General features: G+C 42.5%; 1 protein-coding gene and 1 long non-coding RNA gene across 14 annotated transcripts in view; one reads left to right on the forward strand and one right to left on the reverse strand.

Moving 5' to 3' along the window:
* The window catches only part of TPD52 (tumor protein D52), a 137181-nt gene that overhangs the window by 35600 nt on the left and 76318 nt on the right, over window positions 1-25263 (reverse strand). For 3 of the 12 annotated variants that reach the window (XM_015454992.3, XM_015454991.3, XM_015454990.3), the window contains exon 1: window positions 8029-8543. The exons of the other annotated variants lie outside the window; for them this stretch is intronic. In XM_015454992.3, coding sequence (XP_015310478.1) covers window positions 8029-8167 — 139 coding nt within the window. In that variant the 5' untranslated portion in view covers window positions 8168-8543. Of the gene's footprint in view, window positions 1-8028; window positions 8544-25263 lie in introns of those variants that run through there. 12 annotated transcript variants of the gene reach the window in all.
* Window positions 7368-10572, forward strand: LOC135964758 (uncharacterized). Of its 2 annotated transcripts, none has more exons than XR_010577358.1 (3): window positions 7368-7524; window positions 9524-9641; window positions 10297-10572. It is a non-coding gene; the product is annotated as an uncharacterized lncRNA (long non-coding RNA). The 2 variants fall into 2 exon arrangements; XR_012416474.1 differs by having other exon boundaries at window positions 7368-7498.

The raw sequence follows: 25263 nt of genomic DNA on the forward strand, positions 1-25263 counted from the left end.
GACACTGAACTTCAGTCTGAAATCTCCATTCCTCTCCTCCCTCCTGCTTTTTCTCTTCCTACCTCTCTGAGATGTGTGGCTCCATCTTACTCTCTGGACATCCACTTCGCTCCCTGCCTCCAATCCTGCCATCCTGCCCTCCTGCCTAGTTTGGGCTGTCACTATGTGTTGCTTAGATTCCTGCCCCTAAGCTCCTTGCCAGTCTCTGACATCTGCAAATATTCCTCAACCCACCCCAACAAAGAGCTTTCTAGAGTGCATATGTAGGCCAGGCGCAGTGGCTCATGCCTGTCATCCCAGCACTTTGGGAGACCCAGGCAGGTGGATCACAAGGTCAAGAGATCAAGACCATCCTGGCCAACAAGGTGAAACCCTGTCTCTGTCTCTACTAAAAATACAAAGATTAGCTGGGCATGGTGGCGCGCACCTGTAGTCCCAATTACTTGTGAGGCTGAGGCACAAGAATCTCTTTAACTTGGGAGGTAGAAGTTGCAGTGAGCTGAGATCGCACCACTGCACTCCAGCCTGGTGATACACACACACACACACACACACACACACACACACATATATATACACACACATATATCTATAATTTAGCAAGGCGTGGTGGCTCACGCCTATAATCCCTGCACTTTGGGAGGCCGAGGCAGGTGGATCACTTGAGGCCAGGAGTTCGAGACCAGCCTGGCCAACATGGTGAAACCCTGACTCTACTAAAAAATACAAAAACTGGCCAGGTGTGGTGGCACACGTTTGTAATCCCATCTACTAGGGAGGCTGAGGCACAAGAATCACTTGAACCCGGGAGGTAGAGGCTGCAGTGAGCCAAGATCACGCCATTGCACTCCAGCCTGGGCAATAGAGCGAGAGTGAGAAAGACAGAAAGACAGAAATACAGAAAGAAAGAAGGAAAGAAAGAAAGCTATTAACTCAAAAAAAAATGTTTAAATGTACCTCCCATACTTTTTAGCCCATTTAATTTTTTATTATGTTAGAATATACAACAAAAATGTATCATCTTTAACCGTTTTTAAGTGTGTGATTCAGTGACGTCAGTTATACTCACAATGTTGTACAACCATCTCTGCTATCTCTAAAACACACTCTTTTTTGTGTGTCTTTGCACATATTATTTTCTCTGCCTGAAATCCCATCCCTATTTCCAGTTCCCATTCGCTTCAATAAGTCAAAAGTGTCTCCTACTCTTGGGGGATCTCCCCTGGACCCTGTGACCATGGCTGAAAAACAGGCCTTGGCTCTGGGAATAAGAACCTACGGTCCAGTCTATTGTATAGAACACAGACTGCAGCTGGGCAATACTTGGCCTTCATGCTCCAATCCTGTGTCTTTAGTCCTAGCAGGGTCTCCGATGCACAGTGTCTAGCGCACAGCAGATGCTTGTCAACACTGTGAATAAATGCATTATAGGAAGGTATACAGTCAAGTTAGAGGGAAAGATAAGAACTCAGTCTCCCTTCATTCTCTCTCCTTTTATCTCGAGCTTTTTATTGTATAGATTGCATTCTCACTTCACTGTTTTTACCTAGAAAGGTTTTTCTATTTAAAGCAGATGTGAAATGTCACTTTCCTAAAGAAATGACTTCCATACATAATCTGTCCAAAGATTGTCACTTTGGGGAGCAGGTCACCTACCTTCACATTACAGGAAAAGAGTGTGCAGGCAAATGCACCATGGTTATATAGGTGGGACACAAATGATATCACAGAAAGAATATGTCAGCTGCCCCCGAAAAAATTCAACTAGGAGGGAAAAAGATGCCAAAATGGAGTCTAAGGTATCTGCTATTTAGCCTGAATGTTAACACTGCCTACCCAAGAAAGAATCTGTTAACATATACTTGAGCCCTGGAAGCGTCTCTGGAAAATAAAGCTGCACGCCTTTCCTACCAAGTCTTCAAAGCAGCACCAATAACTTAAGACCAGAGTCGCGATAAGAAACTTCAGTCTCTATGACTGTTTCATTTAAGCACAAACAAGAGGAAATACGCATCCCCCCTTTTTAAAGCTAGAGGCATAAAAAGAGATTTAAACATATAGTTCAAAGTATCTTTAGCGGTAACACCCAAAAAGATCACAAGATGTTTCTTCCCCATGAAAGTCTGTGCCTGGGGTTCCCATTCTCTGTGCCTTGTTGTTTCTGGATGTAATAAAATCCCAGAAGTGGGAGGAATATTTGCAAGTCCCCACACCACAGAGCTTGTCTTCAGGAGACCCAAAAGACTAAGCATCCAGTTCAGGCAGCGCTTCTCAGCCACGGCACCACGGGCGTCATGGGCATCTTCCTGTGTAGCATCTCAGGCCCACTCACTAGATGTCAGTAGCAGCCCCACACGCACACCCAGTTGTAACAACCAAAAGAGTATCTACAAACATGGTCAAATGCCCACAGTGGGGCAAAACTGTGGTTGAGAACCACTGACTTAAGGCAAGGGAGCATCTAAGAGGACACAACAGCCAGTACCTGCTGTCTGCCACTGAGTGCCTTCAGAAGAGAGGGATGCAGTGGCTTAGGCCGTGACAACTTAAGATTCTCAAGGCTGGAATTTTCCCATGAGTGCCCACAATGAGAACAGTAAAACCTTAGAGGAAAAATGAGTCGGGTAACTGTAGTCAAGGCAGCCGGGAAGAAAAAGGCTGAGAAAACTTGATCCACTCCATTTAAGGGAAGACCCAAGCTCCTCACAAGCATAAGGGGACAATATCTGGGTTATTTTTTATTTTTTATTTTTTGTTTTATAAGATGGAGTCTCGCTCTGTCGCCCAGGCTGGAGGGCAGTGGCGCGATCTTGGCTCACTGCAATCTCCGCCTCCCGGGTTCAAGCAATTCCCCTGCCTCACCCTCCCGAGTAGCTGGGACTACAGGTGCCCGCCACCATGCCCGACTAATTTTTTGTATTTTAGTAGAGACAGGGTTCACCATGTTGGCCAGGATGGTCTCGATCTCCTGACCTCGTGATCCACCCGCCTCAGCCTCCCAAAGTGCTGGGATTACAGGCGTGAGCCACTGTGCCCGGCCAATGTCTGGGTTAAGAGGAAAGGAAATAGAGCAGGAGGGGAGGGGCTGCCCTAAGACAAAAAGGGAAAGGAGCACTTGGGAGCCACATCAGATGCAAAGTGCTCCTGGGACTCAGCTCTCAAAGCAGGACCCTGAACAGTGGTCAACGTCCCCACACAAGACAGAAGGTCACCTCCCAAAAGCGTTACTTCACAGAAAGAGGGGACAAAGAAGAAACAATCCTCAAGGTAAAACACATTAGTATTTTCAAACGCTTTACTTGTTCCTTCCAGATATTTCTAAATGGACCCTTAAATCTCTTCCTTTTTTAAAAAAAAAATAAAAAGAAAAAAATCTTCCATTACTTCAGAGCTATCTCCTCTTCCCACTGCTCTGCTCCCCTGCCCCAAAATTAAGTATAAAACTAGTAACTGGGACATTCCAGAAAAGAGTGACAAAGGTCAGTCATGGAGAAATTTCAGAATCCCCAGAGAGGAAGTCTCTTCCATCCTTAAATTTCCTCTCTAGGAATAAGGAAATTCTACATCTCTTCAATTTGGCTCCAGTTTTTATTTTGTAAACCACAGCCATGTTTGCTATTTAAGACCTATGCAATCATAAAAAACTTTTAAGAAGTGGTAACCACTTTTCTAAAAAGAAGTGAGAATAACACAGAGTGAAAATCAAAAAGGGTAAAACAGAATGAAAAGAAGAACTGTGAGCTAAGGAATTTCAGTTTGATCTTTCAGTCTTTCTAGAGTTTCAAATATGATCGCATTAAACTAAAATGTCAGATTTTTCCATTCCTCATATTTCCTTAAGTCACTAGAAATAACCAAAGGTGCCATAAGCCAAGGCTGCATCTTCCTGTACATTAGAAAATTCTCCCCAGCAATCCCATTACTGGGTATATACCCAAAGGAATATAAACCATTCTATCACAAAGACACATGTATGCGTTAGTTCACTGCAGCACTATTCACAATAGCAAAGCACGGAATCAACCTAAATGCCCATCAATTATAGACTGGATAAAGAAAATGTGGTACATACATGCCATGGAATACTATGCAGCCATAAAAAAGAACAAGATCCTATCCTTTGCAAGAACATGGATGGAGCTGGAGGCTGTTATCCTTAGCAAACTAACACAGGAATAGAAAACCAAACAGGGCACCTTCTCACTTATAAGTGGGGGCAAAATGATGAGAACATATGGACACAAAGAGGGGAACAAATGACACTGGGGCCTACCAGAGGGTGGAGGGTGGGAGGAGGAAGAGGAGCAAAAAAAAAGAAAAATCACTACTGTGTATCAGGCTTAGTATCTGGATGATGAAACAATCTGTCCATCAAACCCCTATGACACATGTTTACCTATATAAGAAGCCTGTACATGCACTCCTGGATCTAAAATAAAAGAGTTTTTTGTTTGTTTGTTTGTGTTTTGAGATGGAGTCTCATTCTGTTGCCCAGGCTGGAGTACAGTGGTGTGATCTTAGCTCACTGCAAGTAGCTGGGACCACAGATGTGTGCCACCATGACTGGCTGATTCTTTTATTTTTAGTACAGATGAGGTTTCACCATGATGCCCAGGTTGGTCACAAACTCCTGAGCTCAAGTGATCTGCCCGCCTCAGCCTCCCAAAATGCTGGGATTACAGGCATGAGCCACTGCACTCAGCCAAAAGTTTTTTTTTTTTTAAAGAAAATTCTGGCCCAGCCTGGTGGCTCACGCCTGTAATCCCAGCACTTTGGGAGGCCGAGGCAGGCAGATCACGAGGTCAGGAGTTCAAGACCAGCCTCGCCAATATGGTGAAACCCCATCTCTACTAAAAATACAAAAATTAGCAGGCGTGGTGACGTGCGCCTATAGTCCCAGCTATTTGGGAGTCTGAGGCAGAAGAATCGCTTGAACCCAGGAAGCAGAAGTTGCAGTGAGCCAAGGCTGCGCCACTGCACTTCAGCCTGGGCGACAGAGCAAGATTCCGTCTCAAAAAAAAAAAAAAAATCTTAAGAGGAAGCTAGATGCTATGTAAATAACCTTTGGGATATTATCCTTATGGGTGTTGACAGAATAGAAGAGATAATGCAACAAAAGACCCCAGCTGTGAGACCCTGGTCCTGACAATGTTCAGCCCAAAGATGGAATAGAATGTTGAGATCCCAGTGGCGTATAAAGTGTTAACAAATTACTCCCACAGTAAAACACCTGACCAAAGGAGAATTTAAGCCTTAAATGGTTAATCTGTTCTATAATATCCGTTACTAGAGAGGCTGAGACACTGCGGTCTAAAAAAACAAAACAAAAAACCCAAACCACTAGCTTAAGAATTAAGAGATGAGTGCTAGTCGTATCTTAGCCTAACTAAACTTCGTGATTTGAGAACATCACATACGCCTCTCAGCCTCAATCTTCACATCCAGTAAAATGAACTGGAGTATGAACTACTCCTCACCAGTATCATTCATTCATTCATTCATGCATTCCACAGTTTTTGAGCCATAATGTCAAGTACTATCCTTGGTGCTTGGGGAAACAGCAGTGAACAAAAAAGATGAACAGAGCTTCTGTTCCAGATTCTGAAACTATTATAAATCGGTGTTTTCACACTATGGGTTGTAAAATCCAGTAGCAGAACCAGATGAGCACTTTAAAAAGAAAAAATGGCATACAATAGTATAAAATGTCAGAGTACATCACACATAGTAAAGAGAAGTTCTGGTTCATAACATTTTGCTTCAGTTATTGATAGATTCTTATATTTATGAGGATTGTGGGTAAGGTGGTATAAGGCATTTCTGAATAGGGGTTGGTTGCGTCAAAGGAGTTCAAAACTCCCTAATAAAAGGCCTCATTTTGTTCCAGCCACTGTCTTCATCCTAATCTCCGCTTTAATGACTTCTTAGGAACATCCTGCTGATAGATAAAATCTCATTACTTTCCCATTTGCCCCATGATGGCATTCTGGATAAATACCAGAGAACACAGTCTTTTCAGATCAGTATTCCCAACCTCTCTGAGTAGCATCCCTCTTCTTGTCTGTATTACTTGTCTGCTGATTAAGAAAATACACAGTGGCCAAAAACCACAAGAACTTTTAATGGGTTCATAATGTATTGATCCTAAGAGCTTCTACATAGAAATACAAAGACTGCAAACACACGGAGGACACATTATTCATTCCATCGACCAACCATGTTTGATGTTCAGACAGGTGTGCAGGCTTCTTATGCCTTGAGGGGTCATGGGCACACAGAAGAGTAATCCGTCTTCCAGGCTTCCATTTTTATTTGGACATTTTAGAATCACTGCGTTCTTACAGATGACTGCTGAGGGTGGTTTCTGCTTGTTTTAATGCTTGTTCACCCTCTTTTCTTTCAATTAATGCAAACTACTAAACCTAGCTACATGAGCTTGTTTTTCATTATTGTTATTCATTTGCTTTTTAAAAACTTTTTAAATCTCACAACCCCATGCTCCTTCAAACAGCTAACAGGAACTGCAAAGATAATCCTTCAGAATTTGCCTAGAGGCACACCCAACCCTACAACTGCCCTGGTTTTGACAGAAAACATCCCAAGGCAGTCATGACTGTAACTTGGAAAATGGCAGGAGGTGAAACAAAGAGACAAGAAGGGTAGAAGGGAACTAAAAGAAGCAAGCAGTGTCAACCTTCCTGGGAATCTGGCTGCTTGCACACTGATCAAGGTCCACCTGAAGTCATAAAACCACAGCCCCAGCTTCTCAAAGGTTTCCTCCCTTCCCCGCAAGTCACTTGGGTTTTGGTCCATTATTGAGCTCTCACTTCCCCATTCTGTGTGGCCCCCTATTAACTTATACATAAGATTTATAAATTAGAAGGGGGCTGGGCAAAGGGGGAGCCCAGGCCCCTTTATTACAGAGGTCTGAGGGGGGCCACTTGGGCAAGCCAAGGTCAGCACTGGAGAAAGTTTCCTGGCAATCAGAATCCCCCAGCAGACATCAAGCTGCTGCCTCCTGCCCCCAACTTCTACAGACCAGCTCTACCCCTTCTTTGTCACACTCCACATTTTCTCGTTCCTGGAAATCCCAGCCACTTTTGGGGAAAGATGGCTACCAGTTGCAACCAAGAGAGGAATGTTGCTTCACACAGTCCCTACCGTCAGCAAATACACAAACCTAAAATACTTAAAACTAAGTTTCATGCTGTCACCTTTACCATGTTTTTTTCTAAGTTACCCATTTTTTCAGCTTAAAACGAACAAAATGTGACCTGTTCTTCATTAATCAGGAAAAAATTAACTTCTTCTGGAAAAACCTGATTATTTGGCAAATTACAGAGAAGGTCATTTAACCAGTTCCCAGCACTGGCTATGATACGAGGGACCCGGCCGGGAGGATGGCTAAGTTGCCTCCGGCTTTTTGCTGCCTTGTGCCGACAAAGGAAGAGCCTCCCTGATAGTGCTGCTGGCCTTCAAAGCAATCTCATCCCGGCAGGTATGAACGAATAACTGCTTCTAAAGGTACGGCAATTTCAAGTTTTTCTTTAAAAAAAAAAATCTTGCCTAGCAATTTCTATAAGTTGCTCTCAATATTCCATAACAAAACCCAGGACAGTCATCAGCAAGACCTTGAACCGAGTCAGTGCTTAACCATCATTTAACTAAAGAGAAAAATTAAGAAAGTTGTCGTAAATTACCTAAGCAACTAGAAACCAAGGACTCCAGATTCCTCCTTTTTTGTTATTTACCAGCTCAACAAACTCAAAGTGAGCTTGGAATATCTACAAATGGAGAGGTCTACTGATCGGATAAATAGTACTAACTTTAAAATCTAACTTCTAAGTATAAACATATCCTAAATATTTAATGAGATTTAATATTTGAATCTAGAATAGCTTATTAGCTAGTTACAATCCAGCACCACCCTGGTACATCTTTACACTAATAATTTTAAAGCCAGGCAAACCCCAAGTTATGTCTAGGTTTTATTCCAAGCAAACTTAGCTTTACAAAATTAGTAGTTACCAAATTTCTGAAGAGTAGGTGATCCGGGTGGAGATGAATTTCCACTAGGAGACAAGTAGAGATAGCTTTTGTTGACTCCTGCTTCAAAATCAAACGGGGACTGGTAGTCCTCGCCTAAGTCCATCTCTCCACAATCCATTCCAGACAAACGCAGAACGCATTGCTTTCTAATCGCCTGATATCATCCTTCAGTTGAGTGCTGCTTTGGCCATATTCCCTTTGTAGGGTGCAACTTCACTGAAGAAATCAACCCCAGGAGTTAGAGGCCCTGGCTTCCGGGCCCCGGCGCCAGCATTTCCTTCTGGGAGCCTTCACACCCCTCCTGACAAGCAGACCTATTTAATAAATGATTTATCCTGAGCAACCTTAGGAGGGGCTCTGTTCACCACCTGGTGTTAATTTTGATCAACAATGAAAAACCTGGGCAGGGAGCGAGCTTTCCTCAGTCAACAAAGAAGGGCAGGGTTCCGCAATATGGCCCAGATGTACAAACAGTTCAGGCAAACATTGGACACGGGCTGACTTACAACAAGAAACTACAATTTATTTAAAAAAAAAAAAAAAATCAGCTGACCATGACTACACCAGGGCAGACTTAATCTTCTAGGACAAGGAGGGATTACCAGTCAGTAATCTCCCACAAATGCCATCTGGGTTATACTTTTTTTCCACCCTGATTACAGTAAAATTCTGAAAGCCAAGCTTCCCGGTTTAGCAATCAGCTTTCTAAGCACAACTTGGTACAAAAATAAAGCTGTATTTCCATGATTACTTTATCTAACATGGAGTCTGGCTGAGTGTCACGAAAACTTCAGACTGACTTTTCTTTTCTCCCTTTTTTTTTTTTTAAAAAAGAAAGCTGGTGCTTCAGTTACATGCACTGAAAGGAGAAGAATCCATTTTGAATGGAAAGCTCCCGTGTATTCCCACACCTTCTTTGTTTGTCTAAGGCCATGGCTCTGCAGAGCTGCAATAAACCTGCGTGCCCACCCTGTAAAAGGCCTGGGCCACAGCTAGCTTGTAAAACAAAACTAAGTCACCAAACTTATTTCCTTTAACACAGTCTCTTAGCAGAACCTTTCTATGCTGACTATGGCCTTGGCTCAAGCAACAGCAACTGCAGCTCCTGCTGGTTCTACTAAGGAGGTAAAAATAAAGGTGACTTGCCTTCAGGTGGGCAATGGTCTGTTACTGCATAACAAAAAAAAAAAAGCGGTGTTCTAATCTAATCTAAAAGGCGGTTTTCAAATCTAAAAAAAGAGCTCAGATACACTCTCCTCAGATTGGAAGCAAGTATGAAACCTAATATATTGTAAGCATTAAAAATATCAATATGTGTCTAGTGTATAAAATGCACCAAGATGGTCTGTATTCATCTTGTGATTTTTTTTTTTAACATACAGAATATATGCTGGATGATTTATTTGTTATTTTTGTTAGTCTCATGTTGTACTCCATTTATGGTAGATCTTTTTTTGTTTTGTTTTCGATACAGAGTTTTGCTCTTGTGCCCAGCCTGGAGTGCAATGGCACAATCTTGGCTCACTGCAACCTCCACCTTCTGGGTTCAAGCGATTCTCCTGCCTCAGCCTCCCAAGTAGCTGGGATTACAGGTACCCACCACCCACCACGACTGGCTAATTTTTGTATTTTTAGTAGAGATGGGGTTTCGCCACATTGGCCAGGCTGGTCTCAAACTCCTGACCTCAGGTTATTTGCCCGCCTCGGCCTCCCAAAGTTCTGGGATTACAGGTGTGAGCCACCGCGTCTGGCCTATGGTAAGTCTTTATTTTTTTTAAGTTTATTTTTAACAACAAAAGAATCTGTATTTTTCTCCTAAAAGGTACCAAAATTTGGGCAACTATAAATGTTTCATTCTATACTTAAAAATAAAATAAATGGTTTCTTTTTTATCATTATTTGAAAGAATGGATTGTCTGGCTTCTTGAAATCCATGGCCTCTTACTGGGACAGGAAAGGCATTGGAGCTATGTCCCCAGACTAGAAAGAGCATGGTTCATGAGGTCCCTGGCCCTCTCCATAATTCTGCATTTGGTCACCAAATACTGGTAGAAAAAGCATTTCTCCATTACTTTACTTGTTCTACCACCTAGAGCCAAAGGCATTCAAAGGTAATTAATAGTGACACGGATAGAATGCAAGTCACAGTCACCTCCATTCTTCTCACCATCTCTCAAGCCCATGTCCTTGACCTTTGGTATTTACATCCATGCGACACGCTCTACCTGAAATGTCACCTTTTTCCAGCCTGTCGAAGTTATTCATCCTTCAACACTGAGGCAGAAATGCCACCTCTTCTTAGAAGCCCCCCAGTCTCTGGCCCCCTCTTCTCCCAGCAGCAGCACACAGCATGTGAAGAGCCCCCTCCCACGCATCTGTGCCTCTCCAGGGCCTCTCCAGGGTGCGCCACCGGATACCTGCCCTGAAGGTTTGGCTCCTAATCAATGTAGAATTAAAAAAACAAATGATGGCTCATGTAGACATTACATGCCTTATTAATAAATGTGAATATTTCAAATTTAAGTAATTGTCTAAAATTTTTATTTTACCTGCTTAGATACAATCTTAGGACTTTTATGCAACACCCTGGCTCTTTGAACCAGCTTTTGTTCTCATTATCTCCCGTCAGATCCCAGTCAAGACATTCTAGCCTATAAGAAAAGTGAAATCTAGAGGTGGGAAAAGCATGGGATGGGTTAATGGAATGGCAAAAACTCAGTTGACTCAACAGTCAAATACAAAGTAGAAGGGAACTGAAGGAAATACAACATGGAAATGTAGCTTGGGGGCAGACCATTAAAGACTTTGACAAATTTTATACTTAATATACTGTTCAAAAAAAACAACTGAGGATTTATGAGTTATACGGAGAGTATAAGTTTTATAAACATGACTCTGGAAATGGTGTAAGGATGCACTGCAGGCAGAAAGAAGCTAGAAGAGAGCAGACTCAGAAAGAGGCTACGGGTACAATCCCAGCAAGGGGGAGAAAGCCTTGTGATATGGTTTGGCTCTGTGTCCCCACCCAAATCTCACCTTAAATTGTAATAACCCCCACATGTCAAGGGCGGGATCAGGTGGAGTTAATTGAATCATGGGGGCGGTTCCTCCACGCTATTCTCCTGATAGTGAAAGAGACAGTTCTCTGATGGTTTTATTAGGAGATCTTTATAAGGAGAACAGATGGCTTTATAAGGAGCTTCTCCCCCTTCGCTGGGCACTCATTCTCCCGCTGCCCTGTGAAGAGGTGCCTTCTGCCATGACTGTAAATTTCCTGAAGCCTCCCCAGCCACGTAGAACTGTGAGTCAATTAAATCCTTTCCCTGTACAAATTACTCAGTCTCAGGTATTTCCCCATAGCAGCGTGAGAATGGACTAATACACCTTGGTATCAGGGCAACTCTTTTTATTTCCTGCTCTGGACTAGTTGGCCTGGGGAAGAATCAGGTTAAGATTTGGTCCTGTCCTGTGGATAATTCCACCTGGCTATTCCAAAAGTACTTCAAAGTCAGTATGCACAAGACTGAACTCACTGGCTTTCCTCCCGATGTTCTTACTTCTAGATTAGGCATCCTGAGTCTCCTAGGCCTGACTTTGAAGGAATCACATCAAGCACTCTCACTCCATATGGAGAAAGCACCGAGAGCTCTCTACCAACCGGTACCAAAGGCCTTCCAACCTTTCCCTCATCCACCCCCTACTCGAGACCCATGTGCAGGGTGAGACCCACTGTATTGTTACTATGTTTTTCCTTCTCGGGGGGACCAGGCCCCATAGCAGTGTGGTAGACATCTGCTGTCTTGTCATTTTGCCCCTCTTTCCCTAGAGGAATTTCACCTCACCTGCTCCCTGGGGTTCTCGGTGGGGAGAGAGTCCATAGTTCCCACCTGTTCCCTGGCCCTAGGCAAGGGCCTGTGCTTCAGATCTGGTCCACACAGACACCCCATCCCCTTGTTCACAGGGACTGGCCTAAGGATAGATATCTGACCCAGACAGCGTCAATCAGTGGCCTTCCCTGACGTTTACTCTGTGAGTAATGGAAGAAAGTGACTCTCTGTAACCTGAGCTGTTGGGTGCCAGTTTGGAGGGACTGGCAGCTCCTTCCCTCCCCAGGCCAACAGGCAAGAGACTCAGTGCTCAGACTGGGAAAGGACAGGAGGAGAAACAGACAGGGAAGGGATGGGGCAGCAGCATCTAAGCCCCTGCCTCCAGCTACCCTGGGCTTCCCAGTTATTAAATAAACACAATTTTATTCTGCTCCACTTGCGGTTGCAGTTGGATTTCATCATTTCAATAGAAAGAGTCCTAACATACCTACTTTCTGACCATATTTCCCACTATTACTCAACCATGTTTTAGCCAAACCTGACTTTCCTGTTTGTTGAACACATCCTAAACTTAGCCTAGACAATTTTCTCAAACTAGAGTTTCCCCTTTTCCTGTAAGTTCCTACCCATTTAGCAAGCTCTACTTATTAAGTCACATATGAATGATATACATGCAAGGGACGTTCATTTTAGATGCTACCGGAAATGGAAACAAGCAATACAAATGCCTACTAAAAATGGGTGATTTAAATGCTAAAAAGAACATTCATGTAACAGAAAAATATGGAAACACTGACATAATTATATAAAAATATATGTTTTATATGGAAAGATATTCTTGATACAGTTAGCAAACAAATCAGGTTTGAAAGCAGGTTGTATGGTATGCTCCATGTTTGTGTAATAATTTATGAGAGAGAAACCAACAAACCAAAAGAAAGAAAATGGGCAGAAGGAGAAATCCATTCCATGACCCCAGAAAAGTGCTCACGCGCTGCAGCGCCAGCAGAGGGAGCCCAAGGGCAGTTCAGAAGTCAACTCGGTGCAGCCAGTAAAGAGCGTACTGCAGGGTAATAACCGGAGGCAACTCACGTCATTGCAAATGGAAATGGTAGGTACAAATCACTATAAAGAAAATTAAGTTTTTGTCTGCCTGTTAACTCAGCACTCAAATATGTCAGTGTAAATTCTCCACAAACTTGAAAGACATATAAAGGGCAGTCTGATTTAAAAGCTATGAAACACAATATTCACTTGGAGGGCACGTCAAAGGGAGACAATGTAGCTGTCCACCAGGAGAGGCAGGCTGCCAATACTCGGAGAATGCAGACGTGTCATGGTGACACAGCAGCTGGCTCGAAGGGGCTCCAACTAGTCAAATATGGGACAATCGAGCCACCAAAAAAATTAGGGACAGTCACGGATTATAAACCACTGAAAAAAACAGGACTCCAAGAGTCCGTGAAAGTAATAAATAGAAGGAACAACTACATAAGAATGCCACCCTGACCATCCCTGTAAAGATTCAAACAAAAATCATCGCTGGATGCTAAAGCTAGGGAGAAATTTTGAGGAAGATAATGATATTTAAATGATGTTTAAAGTGCCTCTCCCCAGATTAACTAGCTGCCAGAAGGAAAAACATAGTAACAATACAGTGGAGATGACTCCTTGGCCTTTTGGCTAAGATCAAGTGTAGTAACAGTACAATGGAGAAAAGCCCCACCCTGACTGAAGCATAGAGATGGCCATCCCCCAGTGAGAGGCAAATGGACCACTCTGAATACCTACATAGTGTTCAGGCTTGGAATGCAGAACCTGAATCTAATCATGAGGAGACATCAGACAAATCCAAAACAAGGAAGGTTCTAGTTTTTGTTGGAGTTTTTTGTTGTTGTTGTTTGTTTTGTTTTTTGAGACAGACTCTCGCTCTGTTGCCAGGCTGGAGTGCAGTGGCACGATCTCGGCTCACTACAACCTCCGTCTTCCCATTTCAAGCGATTCTCCTACCTCAGCCTCCTGAGTAGCTGGGACTACAGGCACACACCACCCACACCCAGCTGATTTTTGTATTTTTAGTAGAGATGGAGTTTCACCATATTGGCCAGTATGGTCTGGATCTTCTGACCTTCGTGATCCGCCTGCTTTGGCCTCCCAAAGTGCTGGGATTACAGGTGTGAGCCACCGAGCACCGCCAGAAGGTTCTAGTTTTTAAAAGAGGAGGGGCTGCATTCTTCAAAAATATCAATGTCAGAAAGAATAAAGGCTGTGAAAATCCACATTAAAGGAGACTGACATTACTAGGTCCATTGAAAAAACTGGAATATGACCTCAGATTAGATGAAAGTCTTGTATCAATTTCAAATTTACTGGCCGGGCTTGGTGGCTCACACCTGTAATCCCGGCACTTTGGGAGGCCAAGGCAGGCAGATCACCTGAGGTCAAGAGTTGGAGACCAGCCTGGCCAATATGGTGAAACCCCGTCTCTACTAAAAATACAAAAATTAACTGGTTGTGGTGGCACATGCCTGCAGTCCCAGCTACTCAGGAGACTGAGGCACAAGAATTGCTTGAACCCGGGAGGCAGAGATTGCAGTGAGCTGAGATCATGCCACTGCACCCCAGCCTGGGCAACAAGAGTGAGACTCTGTCTCAAAAAAAAAAAAAAAAAAAAAAAATCAAATTTACTGACATTGACAACCGTGCTGAGAATACTGCCTTTCTTAGGCAATACATACTGAAGTATTTAGGGGCAGAGGCCACAATGTATGTAACTTCTTCTCAAATTGCTCAGAAAATAAGACTATGCATGTGTACAGACATCCACACACAGACAGACTAGTCAACCAGATGGAGCTAAACGTTAATAGTAACTCTGAGTAGAGAATGCAGGTGTTCTTTTACTTTTTTCCCCCCATCAACTTTTAAGTTCTAGGGTACATGTGCAGGATGTGCAGGTTTGTAACATAAGTAAATGTGTGCCATGGTGGTTTGCTGCACAGATCAACCCATCACCTAGGTCTTTAAGACCAGCATTTATTAGCTCTTCTTTCTTATGCTCTCCCTCCCCGGCACCCATGTTGTTGGCACATATACACCACGGAATACTATGCAGCCATAAAAAGGAACAAAATCATGTCCTTTGCAGGGACATGGATGGAACTGGAAGCCATTATCTTCAGCAAACTAACACTGGAACAGGTATTCTTTACACTATTCTTATTCTTGCAATCCTTCTGTAAATTTGAAAAGGGCTTAAAAACAAAAACAAAACAAGAACTCCGTTGCCTTAGATTCAGCAGGACGCTGTGGAGAAAGGGTGCAGCAACCAACTCTCACAGCAATCACGGGGCCAGGGCCTAATGGGGCTGGGCTCCAGCCACAGACACACAGGCACATCCCGGCTCCCAGCCCCTTCTGAGAGCTGGAAGGGTTTTCTCCACCTTCCACTGAAGCAGCAGTTGGTTTACCCTCTACAGAAAAGAAGTCTCCCCATCACATCCCTTGCTGGGCACATCTTCCCAGAGGGTGACCAGGCGGGATCCTGTCCCACAGGGTGAGAGGACAAAGAGGCTGAGAGGTTAATGAACGCCCCACATCCCTTCACTCCCCGACACTGTGCCACAATAAACAAACCTTGACTCCAAATAAAAAGTACTTGATTTTAAGTATGAAATTCAATTTAAAATCACAAGGGTAGATGCTCTTTTATTTACAAAATTTCTCAACTAATCCTCGAAACCTCTGTGAGGTAAACCTCTGCCTCTCCCTATTTTTCAGAGGGGAAACAAGACAAGGACAATTTCTATAAACCTGTCTTTGGGCATAGAGCTCGCAAGTAAAGGAGCTGCAGTTTGAAGCCCGGTACAGGCCTCCAAGGCCCTGTCCTCTCCATCCTGTGGCTGTAGCTTAGAGCCAGGAAGTAAGGATAAGCCAATCCCTCCCATCTAAGGGCCCTGGGGATCTCGCTGTGATGCAGAGTCTGCATCCCGGTGATGGTAGGCGGCTGGCCCCAAAACCCCATGGGATCACACTTAGAGTAACAAGATGATGGAGGACCTCGAATAGAGGCTGGAGAGTAGGTACTTGGTTTTCATCAGATTAAAACAACAATTCTTCATTAGAATTTATTTAAACCTTCAATAACACGATGTTAGTCATGTTATCCCCAGTTTCCAGAGGAGTGAGCATAAGGAACTTAGAAATGAAGGAAGCCACCCTACAGTAGTCGTTTTCCTCTCGCTGCATCTAGGCCGTGGGGAGCCAAGTCGAGTGATTACGAATGGGAAGGAGAGGCCAAAGCTGTGGGTCGGCAAGATCATTCTCACCCCTGTCTGAAGCTGGACTGCCGAGGGGAGAGGGGAAGTCAGGACGGTTACCCAGCAACAGCATCAAGGGTGTTCTGGACTGAATTGTGTCTCCCCAGCTTCACGTGTTGAAGCCCTAACTCCCAATATGGTTTTATTTGGAGATGGGGTCGTTAAGGAGGTAATTAAGGTTAAACAGGGTCCTAGGGTAAGGCCCTAATCCAACAGGGCTGCTGTCCTAGTAAGAAGAGACGGCCGGGCGCGGTGGCTCAAGCCTGTAATCCCAGCACTTTGGGAGGCCGAGGCGGGTGGATCACGAGGTCAGGAGATCGAGACTATCCTGGCTAACATGGTGAAACCCCGTCTCTACTAAAAATACAAAAAACTAGCCGGGCGTGGTGGCGGGCGCCTGTAGTCTCAGCTACTTGGGAGGCTGAGGCGGGAGAACGGCGTGAACCCGGGAGGCGGAGCTTGCAGTGAGCCGAGATCAGGCCACTGCACTCCAGCCTGGGAGACACAGCGAGACTCCGTCTCAAAAAAAAAAAAAAAAAAAAAGAAGAGACACGAGGGATACTCGCACATGCACAGAAAGAAGTCCAGGGAGGACACAGCCAGAAGGCAGCTGACTGCCAACCAGGAAGTAAACCCACACCAGAAACCTATCTACCCTGCCGGCACCTCGATCTTGGACTTTCAGCCTCCAGAATTGTGGGAATAGAAATTTCCATTGTTCAAACCACCTATTCTATGGTATTGTTATGACTGCCCAAACCAACTAATACAAAAGGCATGTGCCCTGCATGGAACAGAAGCAGGAACAGCAAAGCAAAGACACACTGCATGACACCACGAACAGACAATCAACAGATGCTGGAGATCAGCTGGAGGACTTGGGTGACCGGCAATGAGAAGCCAATGCTGTGATGCCCCAGCAGGAGGTGTAAAGGACAGTGACAGCATTAATGAAGATGGTGGCAAAAGAGAGGCAGGACTGAGGAAGACAGAGAAGAGACTTTAGGTGATAAGAGAATGAGCTGCATTTTGGCAGCTTTGGTTTATAGAGCTCAAGAGACTTCTGGTGTAAATGGCCAGCCTGAGGTTAGAAAGTAAACTCCTACCCTCAGGGGAAAAGTTAGGGGCTAAGACATAAAATGTGGGAAACCCAGAGATCGTCAAAGAAAAATTTGAAGAGAAGAGAGGCCCTAGGAAAAGGAGGGGAAAATTTAGTGATCACCTACAATCAGCATGCAGGCCAAAGAGCCTAAAAAGGGCAAGAAATGACCTTTAATGATGACAATAATGATGACTCATCCCTAAGAAACCCTTACTATGCGCCACACATTCTTCCATGCACTTTGCATCAACTTTATGGGGGAAGTTTTTCCCTACCCTCATCTTACAACAAAACTGAGGCACATCAAAGTTAAGTGTCTCGCCCTAGGCACAGAGCTAGTAAGTGGTAAAACTTAGGATTCCAACTCCATTGCTGTCAAGAAGCAAAACATCTGGAAGAAAACCTTGAGTGACCAATGTTATGGGAATCAAGGGAGGAGAGAAAGTGGATAAGATCGAATGCTAAAGAGACATAAGAAGTGACAGGAAGTCTGGCGATCTTGCAGTGAAGTTTTGGTGAGAGTGATGGTAGAAGTCAGATAAGCAGAAGTGGTGGGCAGTGGAGGAAAGGAAAGGGAAGAAGCGAATGGAAAGAAGTTTTAACAAGTATTTTAGGCCAGGCATGGTGGTTCACACCTATAATCCTGGAACTCTGGGAGGCCGAGGCAGGAGGATAGCTTGAGGCCAGGAGTTCAAGACCAGCCTGGGCAACAAAGCGAGGCCCTGTGTCTACAAAAATAAAAATAAAAATTCGCCAGGCGCAGTGGCGCACACCTGTAGCCCCAGGTACTCAGGAGACTGGGTCCGAAGGGATCACTTCAGCCCAGGAGTTCAAGGCTAGAGTGAGCTACGATGGTGTCGTCTCTTAAAAAAAAATAAATAAAGTTTTCGAATGTGTGTGTTTAAGAACAAAGAAGACATGCAGAAGAGGAAACACAGTGGGGATGGGGAGGGGTGGGGCACACCAAGGGCAAAGGAAGGCTCAGGGATGCTCTCCCTTACCCAGGGGCACTTCAGCTCCTACACTGAATGAAACTAGATTAAATCATGTTGGCATTCGTTTAAAAATACGTAGCAGTTTTCAGATTAGAAACTTTGCATTAGAAATTTAGGAAATATTCCCTATGGGAATGCCACTTCTTTTCTCCCTTATATTTCCATCCCAATGAGGGAAAAAAGACTATTATAGCATAGTATTATAAGAAAAAAAAAACTATCCTCTTTGGAGCCTCTTCTCTAGAATAAAAAGGCATAACCTAGCACACATATACAAATTATTTGGAACTAAATGCAAATACTCTAAGTGATAAATGGATTTGTATTTTTAAAGAAATCATTTATTTGGCCTGTTGACTTGCAAAGAAATTCTCACTTGTTAGGAACCCCTAACATTCTACTTAGAAGGTTCTTCTGCCCTCTCAAAGTACCTAAATTGAGTTAATGTCAGAAGTCAGGACAGACGGTTTTTGTTCTTTACACAGTGTTTCTTTCAAATATTGAAGAGCAAGAGTGACATATAATAAGGATAAGATGTCATTCCCTCTCTGAACCTATCTCCAAACATGTCATCTGGATAAGCCTGTACCTGGGAAAGTCAGAATCTGTTGAGAAGTCTCAAGAATGCCTGAATTCTCTATCACAAGGAGTCAGAGACTGGATTCTAAAATATACAAAAGAGCCTTACTATTTTCAATTTGGTCATCTCAGGACATGTTCCTGCCACTGTCATTGTCAGATCATGAGAACACCAGAAAATAGTGGAAAGAGAGCTTGATATTTGTCATGTTACCTAATTAGCTGCAATAGACAGATTTTTCATTTTAGAAATAGAGTTTGAGTTGAAGTGTTATGGTCACTCCACATACTGATTGGTGACTCCATGATTACAGACTCAGGTAAAAGATCTCCAGCCAGTGCTTCTGAAACTTTAATATGTACCAGAGCCACCAGGGGTGCCTGTGGAACTACAGATTCTGAGTTAGAAAGTCTGGGGGTGGAGCCTAAGACTCTTGCCTTCTGGACAAGCTCCAGGTGATTTCCGATGCTGCAAGTCTGGTTTTAGATAACAGCTGCTAGGTTTGCCTGAGGAGGAAAGCTTGAGTAAACTCTGAATACTTATGCTACAGGACCCAAGCACTTTCTAACTATATATATTTGAAACTAAGAGACCGCTTTTGTAGCTAAAAAGGTTTGGCTTTTTGTATATATTTCTTATTGATACAAATATTTGTACATGTATACAGGGGTACAAATATGATACTCTATCACATGCTTACACTGTGTAATGATCAAATTAGGGGTTTGGGGCACCTATCACCTCGAGTATTCATCATTTCTGTATTGGGATTATTCCAAGTCCTCTCTTCTAGCTATTTTGAAATATATATTGTATATATTATATATTGTATATAACAACAGTGTATATACAATACACTGTTGTTAACTATGGTCATCCTACACTGCTATCAAACATTAGAACTCATTCCTTCCAAGGTGTGTTTGTAACCGTTAACTAACCTCTTTTTATCCTCCCCCCACCCACTGACACAACTGCCCAGCACACCCGCTATGAAAAAAAGTATGGAGATTTCTCAAAACAATTAAAAACAGAATTGACATATTAATAGATCCAGCAATCCTACTACTGGGTATTTACCCAAATGTGAAGAAATCAGATGTCAAGGATATTTGCATGTGCATGTTTATTGAAGCACTATTCACAATAACAACGATATGAAATCAACCTAAGTATTCATTAATAGATGAATAAAGAAAATTTTGCTATATATACACAAGGGATTACCACTTGGCCATAAAAAAATGAATCTTGTCATTTGCAGCAACATGGATGGCACTCGGAGGTCATTATGTTAAATGAAAGAAGCTAGGAACAGAAAGACAACTGTCACATGTTCTCACTCATGTGGAGCTAAAACATGTAGATCTCATGAAGACAGAGTAAAATCACAAACTCCATGTTACACACATTCTACCACAATTTTTAAAAATGATCACATAATTATAAGAGGTGAGACTGTCACTCACACTTTAAACTAAATTACTGCCAGAGGCTGGGAAGAGGAGGAGGTGAGCAGGGGTGGGGGTGGGAATAAACGATGCAATAAAGGTGGAAGGGGGAATAAAGAATATGTTTATTACCAAGGAAGTACACATTTCAAATGGTAAAGATGGTAAATTTTATATATATTTTTTTGTCTCAATTTAAAAATATAATAAAAACTATAAAAAATTAAATGATAAAAATAAAAGATTTTGCTTTTTATTTTTTTCTGAGACCTTAACAGTTCACAAAGCAGGCAAGTTCAGACAGGACAAAACTGGCTGTGTCACAACAGGGTGTACATATGTTTGGTCTTTTCAATGGGATAATTACTTCGAGTCTGGAATAATAATAATAAACAGAGTCCAGAATAATGGCTCAGTAATAAGAGAATGAAAGCAGGCCATTCTTACTAAAAGTATTAACAATGTATTTGAGAGTACAGTGGTCTCTATGGTGAGATTACTGGAAGATAAAGAGGTTTCGACCAAGCTAAATGTTTCCAGTTTGCTGAGTGAGTTTAAAGACAGCTCTACAGGGGTGCATAAACACAAGCGACTGTCAGAACCCTAAAAGGAATAAATGAACTGGTGGACTACATTTTAATGTGGAAAAACTTCCACAATGCTTACACAGCTATTCCTGGCAATGAGAGGATCACATGAAACACTTTTCCTTAAGGGAATGGGAGTTTCTAGAGAACAGTTGGCACTTATTTAAAATTAATATTGGACCACGAACTTCTATCATCAGCAAGCTGAGGTCTAACAAACAAGCTCAAAATACCAAGTCATACATTTAGGCAGCTAAACTTGCTTTTAAACTGTAATGAGCTAATTAGATGCATTCAGTGGGTCAACCATTAAAAACAAAATACACTACACAAATCTTGTCAAATTTTCATTAAATTTTATTAAGAAACAGAGTCCTATGCCAAAATTTATAGCATCACCATCTGAACCTGCTACTCTGGTTAAGAAATGTCATTTCCAATTCCAAATTTCACATACTTTCCTTTATAAAGACAACAGCAGAAGACCAATGCTACATGTAAACCCAATAGTAGTAGCCCATTATCTTGAAACCAAATCATTGTCTGGAAAGCTTCAAGACTGCTTCTTTGCCTTTTGGCATAAGACTGAAAACATGAGATTTTTTTGAACATCTGACCATAATAACTGCTGTATTAATTACTGTGAAGGCTCCTTGTTGACTTTTCTCAGAGTTTTATAAAACATCACTATCGAACAGGTATTTGTCAAAATAGGCATATAATTTCATTTATTCCAGGAAGCTCTCTCATGTTAAAAAGATAAGATAATTAAATTTTAGATGGAAAGAGAGCATGGGATGGAAAAATGCTCCCCTGAAACACAGCCGGATCTATGAAACCATACAATTACTGTCATGTCATCTCTGAAAGATCAAGTTAACAATGTGTATGATTTAATAATCTTACTTAATATGGCCAGGAATGCTAACAAATCACCAAGCCAATTTGTTCTGGTTCCTATGCATGTAGCTAGACTACACTCTCCAGGCTCCTTTGCAGTGAGATGTGGCCATGTGACTAAGTTCTAGACAAAAGAAAACGATATATATATTACATATATATATATCATGAGGGAGACATAAAGATTGTTGCCAATAGCCACTGAGATTTTGGGAATTACTGATGGAAACATTTTGCCAAATATAGCTTCAGATGTATTTCTTCAGATTCCTCTTTTAAAATGATCATATCCCCAGGTAAGAGTTTTGGAAACATAAAGTGGCGATGGTTGCACAATGATGTGAATATAATGAATACAACTGAATTGTATACTTAAAAATGGTTAAAATCACAAATCGTATCTTATATACACATATTCTACCACAATTTTAAAAAAAAACAATGATCACATAATTATAAGAGTTGAAATAAGTTGGAACCATGATCAAGAAGTATTTTAAACACTCTTCCCTGAAAACACAAGCAGGACCTTTGTGTCCAGATTTGTTCAGAAAATGCTCTAAGAAGAGGAAGCCCTGGGAGAGGCAGGCCTGGTTAGGTTGTCACAATAAGGAGGGTAATTGTCAGCAGGAGGAAAGACACTGGGACCAAGAATATATCACCTGGTCAAAAGTCTACTGCAGATCCTTCAATTGCACTCCTAGGTATTTACCCAAATGAGGTGAAAACTTATGATCACACAAAACCCTGCAGCGAATGGTTATAGTGGCTTTATTCATGATCCCCAAAAACAAGAAACAACCAAGACGTCCTTCAGTAGGTGAAAGGATAATAAACTGTGGTACATCCAGACAGTGGAATATTATTCAGCACTAAAAAGAAATGAACTAGCAAGCCATGAAAAAACACAAAGGAACTTTAAATGCACATTACTGACAAAAGCCAATCTGAAAAGCCTAAATACTGTAAGATCTCAACTATGTGACATTCTGGAAAAGACAAAATTATGGAGACAGTAAAAAGATCAATGGTTGCCAGGGGCTGAGGGGAAGGAAAGCAGGAATGACTAGGTTGGGGAGTGGTGATTTTTAGGGCACTGAAAGTATTCTATATGATACTGCAATGGTGGCTACATATGCATTTGCCAAAATCCATTGAACTGGACAACACTAATAAAAACTATAGACTTTAGTTAATAATAATCAGTATTAACCAAATGTAACAAATGTACCATACGAATTTCAGGTGTTAATAAGGGAAACTAGGGGCATGAAGGAACTCTGCACTATTTGTTCAATTTTCTATAAACCTAAAACTGCTCTAAAATATAAAGACTAGGCTGGGTGTGGTGGCTCATGCCTATAATCCAAGCACTTTGGGAGGTCAAGGTAGGAGGAGCACGAGGTCAAAAGATCAAGACCATCCGGGCCAACATGGTGAAACTCCATCCGTCTCTACTAAAAATACAAAGATTAGCTAGGTGTAGTGGCTCACGCCTGTAATCCCAGCTACTCAGGAGGCTGAGGCAGGAGAATCGCTTGAACCCAGGAGGTGGAGGTTTCAGTGAGCTGAGATCACGCCACTGCACTCCAGCCTGGTGACAGAGCGAGACTTTGTCTCTAAATAAATACATACATACACACATACTTACTATCAGCCAGGCACAGTGGCTCACGCCTCTAAGCCCAACACTTTGGGAGGCCAAAGCAGGCATATTGCTTGAGCTCAGGAATTTGAGGCCAGCCTGGGTAACATGACAAAAACCCGTCTCTGCGAAAAATACAAAAATTAGTTGGGCATGGTGGTGTGCACCTGCAGTCCCAGCTACTGAAGAGGCTGAAGTGGGAAGATTGCTTGAGCCCAGGTGGTCAAGGCTGCAGTGAGCCATGATTGTGCCAATGTACTCCAGCCTGAGTGACAAGAGCAAGAACTTGTCTCAAAATAAATAAAGACTATCAGTTAAACACACACACACACACACACACACACACACACACACACATTTTCCTAGTCTGCCTGGGGTAAAATACCCAAGCACTAAAACTCATCTGCTCAGACTAGGTCAAGGATTCCTAAGTATCTGAAGTACCATCAAAGAAAGCATGTTTACATGTATAGGCATACTCCTGTTTTACTGCACTCCACTTCATTGGACTTCACAGTATGTTTTTTACAAACTGAAAGTTTATGGCAACACTGTGTCCAGAAAGTCTATCTATTAGTGCCCTTATTCCAGTAGCACATGTTCACTTCGTGTCTCTGCGTCACATTTTGCTAATTCTCTCATTATTTCAAACTTTTTCATTATTATTATATCTGTTATGGTCCTCTGTGATCAGTGACCTCTGATGTTACTATTGTAATTGTTTTGGGATGCCACAAACCACACCCACACAAGATGGCAAACTCAATCGATCAATGTTTGCGTTCTGACTGTTCCACAAACTGGTCATTCTCTCATCTCTCTCCCTCTCCTCTGGCCTCCCTATTTGATGAGACACAACCATATGGAAATTAGGCCAATTAATATCCCTATGATGGCCTCTAGGTGTTCAAATGACAGGAAGAGTAGCACATCTTTCACTATCAAAAGCTAGAAATGATTAAGCTTAGCAAGAAGGGCATGTCAATAGCCTCCATAGACCAAAAACCAGACCGCTTGCACCAAACAGCCAGGTTTTGAATGCAAAGAAGAAGTTCTTGAAGGAAATTACAAGTGCTACTCCAGTGAACACACGAATGATAAGTGGGCAAAAACAGCCTTATTGCTGATATGGACAAACTCTGAATGCTCTGGATAGAAGTTCAAACCAGCTACAACACTCTCTTAAGCAAAAGCCTAATCCAGGGCAAGGTCCTACCTCAAGAAAGGTGAGGAAGCTGCAGAAGAAGTCTGAAGCTAGCAGAGGTTGGTTCATGAGGATTAAGGAAAGAAGCCATCTCCATAACATAAATGTATAAGGTGAAGCAGCAAGTACTGATGGGGAAGCTGCAGCAAGCTATCCAGAAGATCTAGCTAAGATAATTTATGAAGGTAGCTGACATGGTTTAGATCTGTGTCCCCACCCAAATCTTACGTCAAATTGTAATTCCCTTGTTGGAGGAGGGGCCTGCTGGGAGGTGATTAGATCATGGGGGCAGATTTCTCCCTTGCTATTCTCATAATAGTGAGTTCTCAAGAGATCTGATTGTTTAAAAGTGTATAACACCTCCCTGCTTTGCTCTCTTCCTCCTGTTCCACTCATCTAAGACATCCCTGCTTCCCCTTTGCCTTCCACCATGATTGTAAGTTTCCTGAGGCTCCCCAGCCATACTTCCTGTACGGCCTGTGAAACTGTGAGCCAATTAAACCTTTTCTTTATAAATTACCCAGTCTCAGGTAGCTCTTTATAGTAATACAAGAACAAACTGATACAGTAGCTATACTAAACAATAGATTGTCTATGTAAATGA

Source organism: Macaca fascicularis, chromosome 8 (assembly GCF_037993035.2).
Source record: "Macaca fascicularis isolate 582-1 chromosome 8, T2T-MFA8v1.1".
In the NCBI taxonomy this organism is placed as follows: Eukaryota; Metazoa; Chordata; class Mammalia; order Primates; family Cercopithecidae; genus Macaca; species Macaca fascicularis.